The sequence below is a fragment of the Ixodes scapularis genome, unplaced genomic scaffold, assembly GCF_016920785.2.
Source record: "Ixodes scapularis isolate PalLabHiFi unplaced genomic scaffold, ASM1692078v2 PGA_scaffold2__306_contigs__length_199485367, whole genome shotgun sequence".
NCBI classification, from domain to species: Eukaryota; Metazoa; Arthropoda; class Arachnida; order Ixodida; family Ixodidae; genus Ixodes; species Ixodes scapularis.
Window position 1 is genome coordinate 187,894,624 of NW_024609857.1, and position 20,258 is coordinate 187,914,881.

General features: G+C 39.8%; 1 protein-coding gene across 2 annotated transcripts; it reads right to left on the reverse strand.

The window, feature by feature from the left end:
- Positions 1 to 1,325: 1,325 nt before the first annotated feature.
- LOC8037036 (7-dehydrocholesterol reductase) lies at positions 1,326 to 19,567 on the reverse strand. Of its 2 annotated transcripts, none has more exons than XM_040222726.3 (3): positions 19,402 to 19,567; positions 4,760 to 5,545; positions 1,326 to 2,332 (listed from the first exon to the last, which is right to left on the reverse strand). In XM_040222726.3, exons 2-3 carry the CDS (start codon positions 5,532 to 5,534, stop codon positions 1,812 to 1,814), a joined length of 1,296 nt encoding a protein of 431 aa, XP_040078660.1. In that variant the 5' UTR covers positions 5,535 to 5,545; positions 19,402 to 19,567; the 3' UTR covers positions 1,326 to 1,811. The 2 variants fall into 2 exon arrangements, with proteins under 2 accessions (XP_040078660.1, XP_029846629.2); XM_029990769.4 differs by lacking the exon at positions 19,402 to 19,567 and adding an exon at positions 8,754 to 8,982.
- Positions 19,568 to 20,258: the final 691 nt, after the last annotated feature.

The following is a 20,258-nucleotide window of genomic DNA, read 5'->3' on the forward strand; positions in this document are numbered from 1 at the left end:
TGCTGAGACCGCCAATCTTGATGGTGTCGCATGCACGTTCCGAATGAACTGTGGAAGCTCGCTATCAGCTCGCGCCAACGCTTGCGCTCAGCAGTCGCGGCCGCACGTGGCCCGTACTCTCGTCAAGCTTCAGTCTGTTTGCCGCTTGGGGCTGGTCGGGGATCTACTAATGATGATGTCATGCACAGGCCTTGTCTTCGAGATGGTATTTGCGGGTTGGAGAGGTAAACTCTTCGTATTTATTTCTAATCTTGTTTTCTGTGACTGCCGTTGCGTGGAGGAAAAAACGGATGTGTGTTTTTGAAGTTATTAACGTCCAATATTAGTTATGAATGGTATATATTTAAAGTACAATAATTGTTGCACCGTCCTTTTAATTACTGTCAGGTCAATAGCCGCGGCGGTGTGAAAGGAAAATAGATCGTCTCCGTTGATCGCAGTACAAATCAGGCGCTGAGAATGGCAGTCATGAAGTACGTTTCATAGTGTGGCATGGCAAAGCCCGCTTCTAAAGTTTGTGAGTTGCACTTTCCTATGGGTTTTATGTATTTATGTTATGAAATTATAGTTTATCACAAAAGAAACATGATTGCCGCCTGAAAAAGTGGGGTTGGGCCAGTAGGTGTATCATCAGAGCATAAAAAACAGCGTCAGAAAGAACACAAGGAGACGTATTAGACATACACAAACATAGAGTTATCTATCGACTGTCCTTTTCATTCACAACAAAAAATATTGACACAAAAGAAGAAGAAAAAAAAAACCAAGACAAGGCATACCTCTTTCAGATCATGACACACAACATAGTCGAAAATGTGCCTACCCGACGAAGTGATTTTATACTAACAAAAACAAGTTCATAGTACCAAATAAGAAAAACGTTTCATAAATATTTTAATGGTCTTATTGGGAAGTTTTGTTAATATTTGAAATTATGGAACTGGGGCATTCAGCCACATATTGCCAGTCAACAGCTAAGTTCCCCCATGGAGCCCTTAGTGAAGACACGGAGTGCTCATGTGTCACTCCATGCTCAGCCTTTCACTCATCTGTACTGTTACTCTTGTCGCAGGGCGGGGGGATTTAGGAAAGAGCCGAATAGATATTTTAATTAGCTGAGGATGATGAGCGGCCCCTTCTCCTAAGGTGTATGACTAGAATAACGTATCAAATGTCTATATTCCGGATATACTAAAATTAATCTTGCACAAGTAAATGACTAAGTATCTAAAACACGCAAATTGCCAGTTTTTAAAAATAAAAGTAACTAATTCTTATTGTAAACAGTGACAGCAGGGATTGGGCAACGACTCAAGGGGGAAATATTAGTGTAGAAGGTTGCATATTTTTATTTATTCCATGTTTATAAGGGAAATGCTTGTGCGCTGGAGGTTCAGTCAACACCGTGTTGTGCCCTCGTTGAGGTTTCCGAGGACAACATCGGTTTGCTTTGAACATACGGTCATCTCATTGATTATCGACTCTATTTTCATGTTATTACAACACTTCGTGTTGCCTGCGTTGTCGAAGTGGAACCTTAATTATTCGAAGTCACTGCGCATTCATTGGCAGGACCTCAGTTCAGTTGGTATTACCCAATTGACGCAGCTTCAGATGTTGCACTTTAACTAGGTACGTTTAAATTATTAAAATACACACTATACACTGCGTCATAGATTATGTATTTAAAAATATATATATCTATATTTTGAACGATTTACAATGTAGTCGACATCGGTACTTATGATAAGCAGATATCATTTCGAAGCTGAAACAACAGGTGCGCTCAAACCGCAACCCATCTCTGAACACTACAGGACGTACGGTAGCAGCTGATACTTGACCAACGACTTGTACTGCGTCCAGAACTGATTGTACTTTATGGAACACTTCCGCTCGTCTCTGTAGCTCCGGTGAACTAAAAGTCCAGTGAGGTAGAGTAGGTACAGATAGGGCACGATACTTGAGGCACCGGCCGGAATGGCCCACGAGACGGCACATAGAATTTCGAATATGTAGTTCATGTGGCGACTGAGCGACCAGAAGCCCGACGCCAGAAGGAGGTTTGTCTTCTGCCTGCCGTACAAGTCTCGGTACGACGCCTTGATGACCCTCGCCGGGGATCCCCAGATGTGGCACTTTCCGTTGGACGCCCGCGCAACCTGCCGCTGGTAGTCGCACCAGTAGTTGCAGCCAATCATGACGAGACCAAAGGCGATGTCACCGACTCCAAATGCTGCGCTGCTCTCTGGGCTGTTTTCGACCATATACAGGCTCGTGAGTCCGTACAGCAGACCCAGGAAACAGATGCAGCCCCAGCAGATGTAGTAACCTTCGGGGAAAAAAATAAATAATTATAAACATTACTCTTCAGGTAAGAGCACTAAGATAATACAGAAAAATTGCAATATGTTGGAAAGCTGACAAAACTATTGAGCTTAATGTTCTCCATCAAGCTATCGACTGTTCCCTAAGGTGAGTTAGGACCACATGTCAAAGGCTTTGTTTAGCTAAGATAAAGTGTATATCTACATGTCATAAGCTATTTGGCATTCGGCACGCGTCACTTGTGACAATTAAAATATTATTTGAAAGTCGCATAATCTTCAACTGAAATATGTTGTAAGAATGTTATTCAAGATAGTACAGATGTATTGTATTTATATAAACAAATAGGAATGACCATTTCTTAAAATTGTGCTTCCCAAATCACGAAACCAATAGCGCAATAGCCAATAAAATAAAGCAGCTAAACTGATTTATACCTAAAGATAGTATCTGAGAATTTACTTTTGTTCTTACAATTAGTTTTAATTTTTTTTTAGTAATATAATAAGTGCCGCCATCTCACTACGGGGACTTCAATAATATACAGGCACGTGTTTTGAACAATTTCACTGAAATAAATTTAACTTGCACCAGAAGAAATGCAGTTAGGAATGATAACCACCCTATTTTGGAGGGCGAATATATTACTACCTTTCGTCTTACAGTTTAGTTTTCTCCGAATTATTCACTCTTCATCAGCAGAGTTTTTATAGAACAATGTTTACTCAGTCTCGCATTGTCCTATTCGGAAACGAAATGGTGAGTTGGGCTAGATGGGTTCGTGATGCTGTTAAATAAAAGAAGAATGAATCGAAAAAAGCGAGAATAGTACAAGGAACACCTTATTTTTCCTTCTTTATTCTGCCCTGTTTGATTTTATTGAATTGAAATTTCCTTAGTAAGTGAACGTAATAATTTTAACGGTGTGTAAAAAATATCCATACTACTTTTTTAAGTTAGTGTTTTAAGAAAGAACGTTCTTATTTATTGGTCCAGAGTCTTGACATTATAGCCAAACCGTTGTTGTTAGAGAGGTAATGTTAGGGACAATTAGGTTGGATATGAGTTGTTCTTATATTTGATTGTTTTTTTAATATAATTTGCACTTGTTAAAGATATAAATAAGTTTTTATATCTTGATATGCCATTAAAAATTGACAAATGCATCACGAGACCACTTTGCAGGCATCGTATAAAGGAAGTTAGAAAACAGAAATAATTATTTTAAGATCTTTTCACGCGGTCTAAACTGAAAGTTTCTATATCAATCGCTAAGCCCGATACTGAGACGGGAAAGGACTGACAAACACATAATAGACTAATTTTGTGAGTCCCACCTCGTCCCAGTCTCGGCGTTTTGGCCACTAATGTTTAACCACCACCACCTTGTTTGCGCCCTATCCTTCTGCTCATGAAAGTGTGTTCTGGTACGTGCGCTCCAAAAGTTACCGAATCAGGTTATACAATGCTAAGTAGGACACAATGTTGTTTTTTGTGTTAATTGTGAAAATTAAATATTATAAGGACCACCTGTTTCTCTTAGTTCACCTTTTGCCACGAAGACGGCTTATTCTACAACGACGCTGATGAATCTGTCAATTGTGAAAAAGAATTGTTTATTCCTTTGTCTAGATACGAACGTATAAATAGAACGAAAAATTAACCAGATTATAAACGGCGTAATATGGTTGCCAAGAAACAAAAACGGACAAACAAGGACCCACCTTGTAGGGCAACTTTGCATGAGCTTCTTTTGTTACGGGCGCGGCTATGGCCCTCTCAATAAAAGTTCTGCATAAGTAGGTTTCATCTAAAAACAATGTCAACTTCACTGACCGTTGTGTCGATATGACTTCACCTCGATTGCAAAAGTGTCCAGGAGAATGCAATGTTCAAGGTCCGTGCTGTTTAATATGAGTTAGGTTAAGAAGTATTCTACATGCCTGGAAATTGGTTTATAACCAACTTCAGTAAAAATTGATGTTTTTTAATTGGTTCAATTTTAATTGGAAATTGGTTTATAACCAATTTTTTAAGCTACAGATTTCTTTGACATCGCGCATCCTTGTCATTATCTTCAGCCACTTCAGATCGACGAGGTTTTTTTGTTGAGACAAAATAGGCTTAATACGGATTTCTAAACAGGTGTAACTTAACCACCTTCAGCTAATTTACAAATTGTTATGATAATTTTTTTCTTTCCTGCCCATCACTTTTGCTTCAGAAAAAGCAAATATATTCTAGCTAAGAATTATGTTGGGACTATCAAAGTGTCCATAGCTGAAGTTTTGGCCGATATAAACATATTTCAGAAATTTTAAAAGTCGGTTAACATTGCTGACTGGTAAAAGATAACCTATCCACAAATTAATGCGTCTATATTTACTGAGAACGACATTCACCTCAAAGTACAATCAAGCAATGTTCTCACCTGCACGATCAACGATGATGTCGATGCTCGTCATGTATCCATCTTCCCACCAGTAAAACTTGGCGATGTACACAGTCTGGAGTATGGCCGTTGCTGCCATCGACCAGTTCCAGCCACTGTCCTCAACTTGGGCCTTCCAGCTGATCAGCACCATGAGCTGCCAGAGCATCATTCCGAACCGGCAGTTGGTCCACTGTTTCACGTCCAGGTGCTTCCCCAGTCGTGGGTACAGTTCCATTCCCCAGTAGAAGTCAAATATGATATTCCCGGAGGAGCCACTTTCTCCAGGGCAGGGACTCACGTGACCCTTGATGAAAAGAAGGGAGGATACCACGAACCCCACGAGGGTCATGGCGACAGCCGCATCGGGGAGACTTCGGTAGATGCTCCAGCAACGGACGTCCTGGTACAGAATTAGGTACGCGGTTATTCCCATTGTCAACGTGTAGTAGAGCACTCCCGTTCGACTGTAGAGGGGCCTATGTCCTGAAGAAGTGGGAGGCCCGTAGTAGACTTTGCCCGGCAAGATGACCAGCGAGAGTCCAGAGTACGCAGTGAAGAGGAGCAGGAACAGCCAAGTCTCGTAGGTTCCAAGTCCTCGTGCTGTCCACGAGTCGTACCAGAACGTAAGAAAGCCAATCTTCGAGACTTCAGCAATGGACGATCCGTATACCACCACAAAATATATCCCACAGACAACGATGTTTGGCGTTAATAGCATCAGGAACAATGGTATAAGTGTTCCCGACACAAAGCTGGGCGGTGCCTCTTCCATGCTTTTCTGATCTGCGGGAAAAAAACGAAAGTAAAAAAGGCGTTTATATTTTACGCTTCTTTGTGGGCAAATTTAGCTTCTAAAGACCTACTTTCGTGTTACTTGCATTTTTTATTTTGTTTTATTTTGTTTGTGGCTCTTAAAACAGCTCTACCGCAAATAGCTACAAGCCCGCGAGCGTCAACATTTAGGTGTTTTTAAATGTTTTTATTTTAATTTTAAATCTTTCATTGATTAAGCGACTCACATTTTAATAACAAATTTCCATCCTTGAATCTCGACATTAATGTTTCAGTTTCTCTAGAACAATAGTTTAGGAGGGGTGAAAACTGTAGTTTGTAAATTCGTATATCTGTTTCTATGACAGCGTTTGTAATATAGGGCTGATTTCTCGGACCCTTTAGTTCAGAGTTTATTGTTACTATAGCTTGAAATACACGTTCGAAGTTTTCACTGTTTACTGAATATGACTGTATTTAAACAGAAATAATGAATGATAAGGTATTATACGCATTTATGTACGATTCAAACCAGGCATTACAATGGTACACAGTCTGGCAAACGAGGCTGGACAAACGCAACGTGTACTCGTGTGATTTTTAAGAAAAAAGTGGAAGGTTATTGTTTGAACAAGTTTATGTGCTAAATTCCCTCATTAAAAATAATAGCAAAGTGGCATATCCTAATTGGTTTGCTATTTGTTTTGTGGTTTGGACGCAGAAGTTCTGTGCGTATCAAATGAGCAAACCGACTAAATATTTCTGATCATCTGAGTGTTCTGTTCCGTTCATTGTATTAGATTTTGTTATGTTAAGACAAATGTAGAAACTCATTACCTTAGAGGACTTCAAATTTCCTATACTTAATCTATAACGAAACTCGGAATAGTCATAATTTGTTTAACGCATATAATTCTTGTTTTTAACAACTATGCGTCCGGACCTATAAATAAACAAGGTTTCGTGGAGATAAAACTAATAATAACAATACTTTCTTATCTCGGATAATCAAAAACAGCCATAACGGCTTTCGTATTGGTACACCACGAACACAAATGAGATTCACGTTAACACAGAGCCCACTGAAAAAACAAAATACGGGATTATCAGAGGTATGTACAATCAGTATACGGAGTCGAAACAAAGCCCTACAGCAAAAACAAACAAAATATGCAGTAAAAAAATTAAAGACGCTTACAACACCCTGTAACGCCGAATTAGAGCGCAGCTCTTGAGGAGGAGGAGGTGGGACGGGTACTGAGGGGAGGGTATACCCCTCCTCCCTCCTCCTCACCATCTCATCCTCCCTTCTACTCCTCCTCCCCTCTTCCCTTCTCTTCCTCCTCGCCCTCCTTCTCCCCTTCTCATTTTTCCCCCTCCCTCCTCTCCTCCTCCTCATCCCTCCTCCTCCACTCTTTCCTTCTCCTCTTCCCCTCCTCCTCCGCCTCCCTCCCTCCTCCCCTACTCCTCCTCCTCCTCTTTCCCCATCCCGTCCCCTTGTCCTCCTCTCCCACCTCCTCCCCGCGCGTTGCATCACGCGAAATGTCCCATAATACACCGCGCGATTACGCCGAAGGCGACGCCAACGGTGACGCCGACGCCGGCGTCGCTCAAGCCAGAAACGGGCGCCTAAGAGTTGCCCTCTAACAAAGTAGTCGTTTCAGCATTGATAAAAAATGTGTGCATGTGTGTCCAGATCGGCATCCTAAATTTCATTTTACGAGGGCGTAATTATAGACTTGGGTGAGACATGATATGGGTTATTCGGATAAAATGGTAGGATCACGCTACTACTTCGCATCGGTACGTGAAGGTTCACAGATGACAAATGTGATATGATATCAATTTAACCATAAATTACTTAATGCAAAAACATCACATCACGAATGGAATGTCGTTCAAACAGCTCTCCTAAGCCGAAATGGTTCACAAGCTATTCGTAATTATAGTAACAACGACGATGAAAGTGTCTGTCATAAACTGTTCCCATCCCGCGCTTCTGTACTCACTAGGTTTCGTTGCTCTGATTAGAAGAAAAATAGTTCTACGCTACGTAGTTGAATTCAAGTCATGAGCGAACACAGGACCAAAAGAAATATATCAAACACGTAAAGCTCCATCAGTTGCGCATCATTCGTGAAATCGGCCCCTCTACGGAGGGAAGTACCCACTATTGAAGTGACATGTTCTTCAAATGTGAGACGGCTATCAACAAGAATGCCAAGTTCACGCATGACAGAAACACGCTGTATGACTGTTGCACAAGGAAGTGTGTATTTAGAACCCATATGATCGCGCTTCCTCCAAAATAATGTTCGCCATTTGTGGGTTCAAAAACAAATTTTTAGATGAACACCACTCTGTCACGCAATCAATATGTTGTTGCAATAACAAAGTCCCCAGCGTCACAAACCGATGAATATAGCTTGATTTCATCAGCAAACAATAAAATGTTAGTATTGTTAACGAAGAAAACAATATCATGAAAAAAGGAGTGACCCCAGGTTTGAGCTTTGTGGCACTCCTGACGTTCATATAAAATATTGAAATAAGATATTTGGAATCACAGCCGAATTCCTAACCAACTGAGACTCGAAATAACCTTACCAACTGAGACTCGCCAGACGTTCAGCCATCTTTTATAAACAAGTTTAGGCACATTTGACATTAAGAGGCGTTGATCGTTATGCTCTCAGTTAGAACTGCTCCAAAATTTCTAAACATAAACAAAATTGAATTGTAATGCACTAAAGATCTATCCAAGAACTGTTCTTCAGTAAACTGGATAATACTAAAACTCTGTAAAATAATTGCATAAAGGCAGCACGGCCAACGTTTCCTCGCCGTTATTATTCACTTGAAAGCTTTGAACGGTCACCAAATAGTGCAATATGTTTTCGCTAATTGAGCGGTAACCATGAAACATAACAGACCGACGTCCAAACGTAAGCCTACCAAATAATTATACAACGTTTGCAGAAGACTAATAGAGGACTGGTTAGAACCGCTTTAATCTTATGCTGACTCAAACATAGTTATTTTTGCACATTGTTATCTCTGACTTTAAGTAACATTACAAGTTTTCGAAAATCCATAAATTACGAATTGTTAACCAGTTAGCAGAAGCTCACAACATAGAATGAAATAGGAATGATATGGTGTTTGACACTACCCACAAATCGACTTGTTAAGTAGGTTATTTAAAAGAAGTTGAACTTACTGCGTCCAGCTGAAGCCCGGCCTAAATCGTGTCTACTCATTATAGCGCGTAAGTAAACTACGGAAAAATAATTTATAGAAAATCAGGGGTCGAAGCACTTCAAACCCGACCGTGTAGCCTGCACGAAATATCTCTGTGGAGGTCTGGCGCTGCAGTCGAGATATCTTATCACTTGGGGCTGTCGCTCTCAAAGCTCGTATCACGTCTCCCTGATATTGACCTTCAAAGTGTCTCTTCCACTCTCTGTTGCCGTAGAAAACAGGTCTTATCGAAAAGAGCTGATTATTTCTGGTAGGTCTACTGTACCACCATTTTTTCCGTTCTCTCTGCCATTGGTTTACGTAGGCACCAGTAATCACGGAGCAGAACAAATATTTTTTTCTCATCATAGTTCTGGATGATATCTTGGGATGTATTTTAGTCACTGACACTCCGAGTCAAAATGATAGCTTGCTGATGTTACCAAGGTACACCCTTAAGTATCGCATTCCTAACCTTCGTAGTGGTGTGATTGAAATGTGTGTCGCAACCAATTGTAGTAGCGTGCTAACGAAAGTAAAGCGCCGTTCACAGACTAGCAACCGAGTAGGATCTGAAAAAGGAAAAAAAATTGTTTTTAAGCCTCATACAACGGTGTAGGACCTGCTCCGCAGCAGCACATCCGATCCTACGCCGTCGCAAGAGGCTTAAACTCCGGTCTTGTGTCTCTCGGTCCTTCTCGGTCGCAAATATGATAATAGCGCTTTACTTTCCTGAAAATAATTCTACTCCGTGTCACGGGAATATATTTCTTAGGAATAATCTACATGTCATGCAACAAAACGTTCGGATTCGAAGTACTGAAATGAGTGTTCGTCGTTTCAGAAGACTTCTACATTCATTTATAGGTTACCTGTTTAAGCACCTTGCACCAAGCAGCTATATACATAAACAACACAATATCACTGAGCAGTCACATTTTCCAGATCTGTATAGACTTGCATTATTTCTTCATAACTTACCAAAACCCTCGTCTATTCCGCATTAGCCAAGATCGATGTTATAAGTATACCTTTTTTTTACTCTTTTTGTATATATTTTTTTAAATTAATAACCGAATGTTGTCAGCAGAAGGCATAATTTTGATTACTGCCGTGGTGACTATTTCTACCTAAATTAAATTGAAGTTTATCGAGGTGGAACTAGATTGACGAGGCACAACTTCAATCCTCCATTTACCCTCTTAAGAATCGCGTATTGCGATCCAAAGGGGCTTCGCAATTTTTGCTACTTTCTCTATACTAAAACGGCTAATTTGTCCCTTTTATTTCTCTTGGAGCTGAAAAGCTCTCATCAAAACGAGTAGTGTAGCAGAACGTGATCATTGAGTGCATTCCCGTAAAAGGCAGCATCTCTTTGCTCGTAATTCATTGTTTGAGTATAACCTGTAAAAAGCGTCAATCTTCTTTCTGTGTCAAGGCTGTGCGAACTGGATCACACTGTTCGGGCGAACATCACATCGGCGATTTTTTTTTTGCGGTGTAGTCTTCGTACAGTACAGTTATGAACGCCCACTTCACCTCCCAGATGAATGTTTTCCTTGAAGTGCCAAGCAAATATGTCAAGATTTTAAATTCCGTAAGCACTACTTCTCGGTAAATATACTTTAACACACAATTAAGCATTTTAATGTCGATGGAGTTGAGCTGAAATTTTTTAGAGATAATGTATTTTGCCGTCACGTTCGTAAGAGCATAAGCGAAACACGTACATTAGCAAATAAAATAATCGAAGTTAATTAATTTGCTTTCTAAATATTCGTGTGAACTAGAATGTTTTAATGAACAATTTGCTAGCCTGTCCTAAAGATAGCCTATAGCGGCAGTTGATTACGAACAGGCAAGTGCTTAAAACCCGTATTTTACTTTGTCTCCCTTTAATTTGTTTTCATAAATGTTTAATCTTGTTCTATTTCTTATTTCTTTATAAAGTCGGGACAAAGCTTCATCGTGCTGCCTGTAGGTACAGTTTTTGTTTTGTTTCTAAAATGAAGTCAGAAGTAAAAAAGCTAAATATTAAATGAATACGGCGAGCCAGTGTTTCAAGATGCGTCGTTAACGCAGCAGCACGCGAGAAAGAACACTCCAATCAAAGGAGACCTTAGATAACTTTCAGAAAACGCGCGATGGCGAGATGACCAAACGTGGGCCGTCCTTGGTTGAAGTTGGGGACAAACAAACGCACCTGGATGCGTTTGGGGGGTATACAAACGCACGAGAAGCGCAAGGAGACGGCAAACTTGCACCTTATTTAGAGGTAAATTTAAGCTGCCAACATTCGGCTCTACCGAAACGAAGGCAGAGATTCTTATCAAAGAGCCCCATTTTGAAGTGTCGCCGAAGCTTGCTATTACAGTAGGCCGCCATTTGCGATCCGTGTATCGAGAACGTTCATTACAAAGGTGATGTGCCAGCAGGTTGTTTTTGTAAGTGCTCTTTCAGGACATGTCTTCGTACGGCCGAGGTGCTTTCTAAAGCGAAGAGCTCGCCTACCTGGCCTATGTGGGAGATGGTGTGTGGTTGTGGCATAATACTTTTAGGTCATATAACCACCGTGAAAGATTCTACATCTGGATGTTACACTCGGTCTTAACTTCGATGTACTTTTGGCACTCCTTTTTTGACTGAGTGTTGTTGCAGCCTGCAAAACAGACCATCAAACCATCAAAATTGCGACTGTAGATCTCATCTGCAAGATGACTAAGCGGTATATAAAAAAATGGCTGCACCAAAATGATTAGTGTCTTTCTATTGGTGTCAGCGCGAATAAAAACAATATGGTGACCGCATTTTATGAATTTAAATTGCCATGTAGGTTTGTGTTCAAATGCACCGTTTTTTTAGTAATTAGGAATGCACGTAATTTGAGATGCGCGTGGGTAGGCGCATCCCAATTTGGGATGCGCGTACAAGTGTACTTCATTGAAACGTGAAAAAATATTGTTAGTCTTTTTAGCCGCAGATAAGAAGACTAACGATACCATCTAGGCGCGCCTTGATGGTAAAAAGTATGCATAGCCTCATTACTCTCCTCTATTGTAACTAATTACAAACATCATTAGCGAGTCTCAAAAGTTCAGCTCGAAATTTCCATTCTGGTTCCTGTTAGCCTAAATAAGGAGGCTGCTATTGCTAATCTCTATGCTCTATGGGCAAGCAACACAGTCACAAAAGTTAGTAATTACGGCGTTGACTTCGACCGCCATCCTCTTTATCGGGCTCTTCTGAATCACGGCGGAAGCGTAGTCCGAGTAAGGCGTGCTGCAAAGGTGGTGAGGTACATATTCCTTATAATGTAACTGAATACTGTCGTGCGTTAGTTATTCTCAGTAAGTGAAAATGCGTTACTGAATCCTTGTCGTTGAAATAGTCGAATTGCTACTTCTTTGTTTAAAAATGTAACGAACTAGAACCACAGGTGTCATAATTGTTCTAGTCGGGTGTACACGTATCTTCTAATGCGTCAGTTCAACGCATACAATTGATTAACATTTCAAGATTACCAATTTTTATTGGCGACGATTTTTTTAACTGTACAGAAAAAAACTCTAAACAATATTTCGCTTGTGCAATTAATGTGATTATCTTTATGAACGTCACCATTTATTACATTTTTTGTGAATGCATATAAAGTGCATCTACAAAGTTTCTTGTGGCAAAAGCTTAGCAGATGGAAGCAGTCATAATTGCAACAATAATTCAAGACAGGGTAAATAAAACAGCCGTGTAGTGGCTCATTTTATAAAATATACATTGAAATAAACTCAAGAGGTACTTAACACTCGTTAGCCTTGAATCGCCGAGCTGTCGAACATCCTTTGACCCAGAAAACACGCACTGGCTACACCCTAAGAATGGCACCATCAGTGTAGCGACCCGCTTGGGCCGAACTTCTTACATTGACCTGCATTAAAGCAATGAGCACCACGTACACGCGAAGACACTACAAATACAAACGCCACAAAGCATACACGAGATCGGTATTACAATCGTGCTGACTGATCTTCCGTCTATATATAAAGGGTTTCATGAGAAAAGAGGACCGTGTTCATAGGACCGCGTGAATAAGCTATCCATCTCAGAAAGCCCGAACCCCGTAAAAATGTGACCTCTATTGGGTAGTATAGAACAAGAAAATTTGAGAACGTCACGTTACTTGGATGAAAAGATTATTGAAAAAGACGAACTTTCTATGAGCCAGGTTTAACTAAGCCTAATATTGTCAAAAGAAGAACTAATATTGCGGGTGCATGAGGTATTTAAATTCGCGATAAAATACTTGTCAAAAAATAATTTGGCTTTATTTCATTGTGACATTTTTGTTTCCACTCAAAATAATTCTTAAGGCACCCACATTGTACGTTCTTGTTTAAGGTAAAAAGGCTTAGATAGACTTCGGCTTAATAAAAAATTTCTCATTCTCTTTTATATCTCGATCCAGGTAACTTCATATTTTAAATTTCCCCATTCTATCACAACCGTAATCATCGCATTTTCCCAATGTTTCAGCCTTCTTCGATGAGTATAATTTTTTTTTTTGCGGGTAAACAAATACGGTACTCTTTTCTTATGAATGTCCGGTACTTGACAGGAGAATATTACATATTAGTCGGTGACTACTTTAGAGAATAATTATGTTACAAGATGTCCGTATTTTTTTTCTCGTTTATATTTTACGAGGAAACAAGCATAACCTCCCGATGTTAAAAAAAAATGTATGGAATGGTAAAACGCATCGATACGTTTAATAAGTATTCGACATAGCGGCTAAAACAACCTCAGTAAAATTGCTTAAGCTGTTATATTTCCCCTCTCTGTTTTGCACCCGTCACAATTGATCGGATTCTTCTGCAACAGCAACAAACATTACAAGTATAATAACTGTATTACTCGAAGTAAGCCTGCTGTAAAAACGGAGGTGTAAATTGAAGTCTCTGAAACACCATTTCCATACCCTTAAAAGTGTATATTATGCACTGTACATGCTGTTTTAGAAAACGTCATGCAGTGAGCGGGAGGCAGGGGGACCCAAAAATAGAGTAGCGTGCCCCTTTATTGATAGAAGTTAATGGCTCGTTTACACTTGTAGATCCCTGATCAGATCCGCCCGAAGTTTGACATGGGGCGTCACAGAACGGTAGCACATACTATACTGCTAAAGCGGAATTGATTTAATATCAATTTTTGTTGCCTAAGACAATTTTGTCCTTGCAGAAATCCAATTAGTACACAAAAATATAATTGCGCTGCTGACATCATATCATTTTTTTAGTTGCAGAATAAACGTCCTCCTCTTTTTATGTCATCTAGTGGTCAGAAAAGACGCTCTTTGCGAAGGTAATGAGTTATTCAGTTAAATAACAAAAAAAACTTATTTACATTAAATCACTAAGTTAGTGCCTCCAAGGGGACATTTTGGAATAAAATCGGCGCGGAGGTGACGCGTGAGCCTCGCTGCCTTTAGCCTTGATATCGCGTTCGGTATAAATTCCTGCTTCTCGATACTGTAAAGTGCACGGACAAGAGCGTCGCTAGTTATAATTTCTTGGAGAAGCTTCGTGGCACAAGTTGTCAGCTTTAATTTCCTAAAAAAACTCCGTCACCTTTTTGGTGCTTTTCTGAGTAGCACATTGCAGTTTTTAGAAACATGGGAGCGTTGACGCTAGAATGTAGAGCTCGCACCTTTCTGATGCAAAAATATAATCAATTGGTAAAAGAGTCAATGTGCACAGGTGTGTCCGTTAAATAACGGGACACTTCAATAAAAACGTAGACAATAGCGACAATTTATAATCGGTACGGAAACTTATAATCAGTTTGATACGTTTCGGGAAAATTGACTAGATGAAGATCCTATGGAAATCGCTTGGTAGATGTCCTCTGCCATGTGACATAACTATCTTTACCTTTCTTTGAAAATTTAGCCATGTTCAGGAAAGCTTAGCTCGAGCAATTACTCTTTGATGGAACAAGGATTTAATTAAAATTCGAAACATTAAAAACAGCGAAGGATAGTTGGGGGAGGGAAGGGGGAGGGGGGGGGGGGGGGGGCGGCACGCGAAGAGGAGGAGATGGCACAAGGAGGGACCTTCCTGGTAACATTGAAGACGGGTGTTTCTTCTTGCTTTACATTATACTGCACATATGTAGCCGCAGCAAAAAAAAAAAAAAAAATATATATATATATATATATATATATATATATATATATATATATATATATATATATATATATATATATATATATATATATATATATAATAATAATAATAAATGTTTATTTCTCTATCACATTCATGATGGAAGGAGACCGAGAAAAAGAGCTGCGTAAATGCAGCTTGACGAGTCCTCGGCCCCCTCCCTACAATCAGCAGCAATGGCAGCTCACAAAGAACACAAAGTAAAAAGAAAAACAAATACAAGCTCAGTTCACAAAAGTACAAAAAATACAAGCTCAGTTAACCGAATCGTCTCAATGACATGCAGAATGTAGCAAGTTTAAGTCTAACAAATCAATAAAAAGTCATGATTATCACATCAAAACATACATATTCAGAGATATCGAGAGCATGATTAAGCACTGTTATATAAGTTATGATAAATTATCAGCTTATGGCGAACAGACATAATAACTATACACACGTCAGGGCACTAGAACATTGCTCGATCGAAGTCATCAAATTACTGAATAATGTAATTAGAATTACATTATTCAGATAATTAAGTAGGTTGGGTAGCATATTCGATAACTTCTGCTCACCGTAAGTAGTTCTACAATTAGGCACTTTCCAGTTGTCTGTGTTGCGAGTTTAATATATTGGGTATCTCCTCGTGAGAGACGCTAGGTTGACAAGATGACATATATTGTTCATGACTTCGGACTTGTACCTTAGGCATAAACGGTAATTATATAAACTATACACATTCAATATATTCAAACTTTCGAAAAGAGATCTGCTAGGCTGATCATATGAAACATTACTTATAATCCGTACTATTTTTTCTGGAGCACAAGTATCTTATTTAAATTTACATTGGTAGTATTTTCCCAGACAAGATGACAGTAGTGCACATGCGAGAGAAATAAAGAGTTGTAGATGAATAATTTTACACTTGCTGGTAGAATGGAGCGATGCCGGCATAATATGCCAACGACCCGTGACAACTTTATCAAAATGTGATTTACATGGTCATCCCACGTCATTCGTTCCGTGAATATAATACCAAGCGTCTTGAAGCGAGTCAAAACCTCAATTTCGGTCGTATCCAACACGACATCTGTTGGGATGGAGGCATTTTTATTTTTTTGGTTGAAAGAAAACAGCCTTGGTTTTGTTCACGTTTATTTTTAGCCCGTTAGAGTGACTTCGGCTACCCAGCTTATGTAGAGCTTGATTAGCTCTATTTGCTAGCTCAAGACAGCAGTCTCCTTTAAAAAATAGACTTGTATCGTCAGCGTAAATAAGAAATTTTGTACTTTTATTTACATTGATAATGTCAGTCATATATAAATTAAACAAAAAAGGGCCCAGAATGCTGCCTTGTGGGATACCGGATACGATTGGTTTAATGTCAGAAGAATAACCGTTAATATGAACGTACTGTTTACGATGAGCAAGGTATGACGAAATGAGAGCTGACGCGGGTCCACGGAACCCGTACTTTTCTAGTTTTTTTATGAGCAGTCTATGATTTAAATAATCAAATGCTTTGGTGAAATCAATACAAATCCCAAGGGTCATTTTTTTATCCTCAAAACTTCGCAAAATATATTCTGTTTGCTCAAGGAGAGCGAGTTCCGTAGATCGGCACTTACGAAACCCAAGCTGTGACGGAATGATTATATTGTATTTATCCGAAAACTTCATCAGTCTCGAAAGCAAGATTTTTTCGAAGCCCTTAGAAAATACTGATATGATTGAAATAGGTCTGTAATTCCCAATGTCATTCTTATCACCCTTTTTATACAAAACAGTTACCCTAGCAATCTGCATTTTTTCAGGGAAGACCCCGCACTGCAAGCTCAAGTTAAAGATGTGCGTTAAACAGGGAGATATTAAATCTATAACATGTTTTATAGGCCTTATTTGCATGTCGTCAGCGTCACAACTTGCACTGTTCTTTAGTGATAAAAACGTCAGCGTCACCTCCGTATCTACAACTGGCTCAAGAAATATGGACTGATCATTCTTGTTTTCAATATACGAGCAAGCATTTTCGTCAGGACTGTCTCTCGGCAAGTTCACGAAATGATTATTAAAGGCGTTTGCTAACTCTTGCTCTTTTAGTTCTGCATTATCTATGCAGATTTTATCAATTCGTTTTATTTCAGATGAACGATTAAGAACATTATTAATATTTTTGCAGGTGATGTCCGTCCACTTAGCTGACAATGAAAATAAGTTGTTGGAGTATTTATCTCTAGCGCTTTTGAGTTCTTTTGTAAGTCTGTTGCGGTATACTTTGAATGTTTTAAGATCTTCAGGCTCTCTCGTTCTTACAAATGATTTGTGCAATATATTTTTTCTGTTTATCTTGACTAGTAACTCTGGGGTAACCCATGGCTTACGGATTTTTTTCGATATCGTAACTGATTTATATGGAAAACATTCTCTATATATCTGTACGAATGTCTGTAAAAACAAGTTGTATGCTTCATTCGCGTCCTCTTCATACACCTGACCCATTCCAAGTTTCAAAGTCTCTGCCTAACTACAGAAAGGCTGTTAGTTGTAATATTTTGAAAGGATGCATGTAGATTTGGACATTTATCTTTAATGATCTGTTTTTTTATACACATAAATACACCTAAATGGTCACTGATGTCAGTGGTCATTATCTCCGATTTTATACACGGTAGGTCATAATTTGCGATGAGCAGATCGAGCAATGTCGAAGAATCAGACGTGATTCTCGTGGGGGACGTTATCACACTATTGCAGCCAGCTATATTAATCAGCAGATCCATTTGTCGTTTTGCCGGGGTGTCCACAAGCATGTTTATGTTAAAATCCCCCCCCCCGGATAATGTTATATCTGTTCTCATTAGCGTACCTGAAATAGGTGTCTAGAAAAGAAAAAAACGACGTTAGACATCCACCCGGCGGTCTGCACAATACCGATATTATGCTGTGATTTACAAGCAAGGATTGCACTTCAAAATCTTGATTAACGCATGTGAATTCTTCTACCATTTCGCAGCAAATATTATTCCGAACCATAAGTGACACACCACCTCCACGACCAGTTGACCTGTTCAAAAGATAGCTCTTATACATTGGCAATTCAAAAACTCCGCTTTCATCAGTATACCACGTCACTGATAACATAACAACATCAAACGAAAAACAAAACTCATCAAAAAACAAACCAAGCTCCACAGTTTTCGTTCTAGCCGACCGAGTATTTAAATGAATACATTTAAAAGAATTGGAATACTCATTTCCTAGGTAAGACTTTAATTCTGACGGAACGAAGTAGTTTTGTTCTGCCATAAAAAAAAGAAGACACACGCAGAAAACAAGACCTAAATTCCCTCACGTCAATCGTTCCAAGTCCATCTCACATTTGATAAAGATAGCTGCGTCACCTTCCTTCCGCCTCACGAAGATTTTCCCATTCCTGTGCCACGACTAGCGGTAGTCATGTTGCTTTGCCCATTCCTTAGCTGTCCAGAGCAGGGCGCGGTTTTGCATTGTTAGATTTTCAAGGATGTAGCCATCCTTCCCCGTTCGGTCCAAATTTTTCCTTTTTTCGAGCCATTGATCCCCGGTTGACTGTTTTGCAAAGTGCACAATGATGTCAGGAATTTTATCTGTCCGAGCTAGAAGCCTGTGCATCGCAACAATTTCGCTATCAGTGAGCACGGGCACACCCAGCTTTTTGTCCACCTGGTTGATTTTGTTGTTAAGGTTTTCGCGCTCAGAGACCGGAATTCCCTGGATTTCAAGATTCATCTTTCTGGTTTGCCACTCGAGTGCGTTTATGTCCTGCGTCATTTGTTGCACATTTACTTCTTTCTTTCGGTTTTCCATATTCGTCATCCTTTTCTTTAGGTCCTTTATCTCGGTGTCATGTTGACGCATCTGTTTGAGAATTTTGTCATACTGCGTCGACATCATGTTTACGGACACTTCGATCGCCGAGACAGTGTCTTTTAGTTCCATGAGGGTGCTAAGTTTCTGGTTTATGCCAATGATGACAGCTGCCAAGTTACTTTCATCTTGCCTCGGTTTTTCACCCTGACTGCAGTACTCCTCGACTTGGCGGTCCTACATATCTGGCAACTCTGGCAACGCCATGCCTTCCGCCATATTTCACCTTTCGATTTAAAGGTTGATTCGGAGACGCCAGAACAACTACCAAAGTGATAATTGTAACCAGATTCTGCGCATTTCATTGTACCATCTTCATCTGTAAGTCCGTCATTGCGACATAAAAAAGTGTCAGCCATGGCATATGCAACACACTAGGTTACCAAGAGCCGTCACACTGTCGCGCTAGTACAATGAGGCAGTTTCAAACACAGCGGAAGACAGTGAGGCAGCAGCTGCAGCAGTCAACAATGAATTGCACGAATGAAATTCTAAGAAATAGAACAGATTTCCAACCTGTAACGTTGTGAGCAGAAATTAGACTTGTGGCACTCCTGCTGCCGCTGCTGCCAAAACGGTGGTATCCCTGGTCCGTCGGGTCTCGTAGCACAGTTCCCTGGCGGCCTGTAGCTCCTGTTGCCGCTTGTCGAATCAGGGGCTTGCTGTGTTTGCAGCGCTGATAAGATGGCCTTCAGCGCGTGTCCACGATCGATGATACAGCGGCTGACTAGAAACGCCTGTAACGTTGTGAGCATAAATTAGACTTGTGGCACTCCTGCTGCCGCTGCTGCCAAAACATATATATTCAACCCCAGATGCACTTTAATGATATTTTGTGGGTTGTTTATAATCCACCTCATGAAGTACACTAGCTCAGATGCACTCGTCAGGTTACAGAAATTTGCACAAAGAAAGCCGCACTCAAAAATAGGACCGAAAACAAAAAAATTCAAAATTGCATATTGGATACCGATACGCTGTGGGCTCAAATATTGTAATATATGTGTCCATATAATATACAGTACGAACCGAGAGCTAATTACCGGTACAAATACTTGACATTATGTCAATTGGCAATGTTTGGCTGGAAAATAAAATGCTTTCAAAATAAAATATCTTAAGGAAGACGAGAATCAGCTTAGAATCCTTTCCCTTCGGTTGCCCTATGACCATCTTTGGTTTCCCCGATTTAACATAACATTTTATTCTGAAAACCTTATTTTTTTTCCGTAGAATAGGAGCATTAGAAACCTGCGCACACTTCTAAAAATGCAATGTTAAAAATGTTTTGTAAAGCCATTGCTACCTGACTACTCAACCTAGCTCATTTATCTGCTTCATTTCAGAGTTCAGAACAATGCGCGTAATTTTCG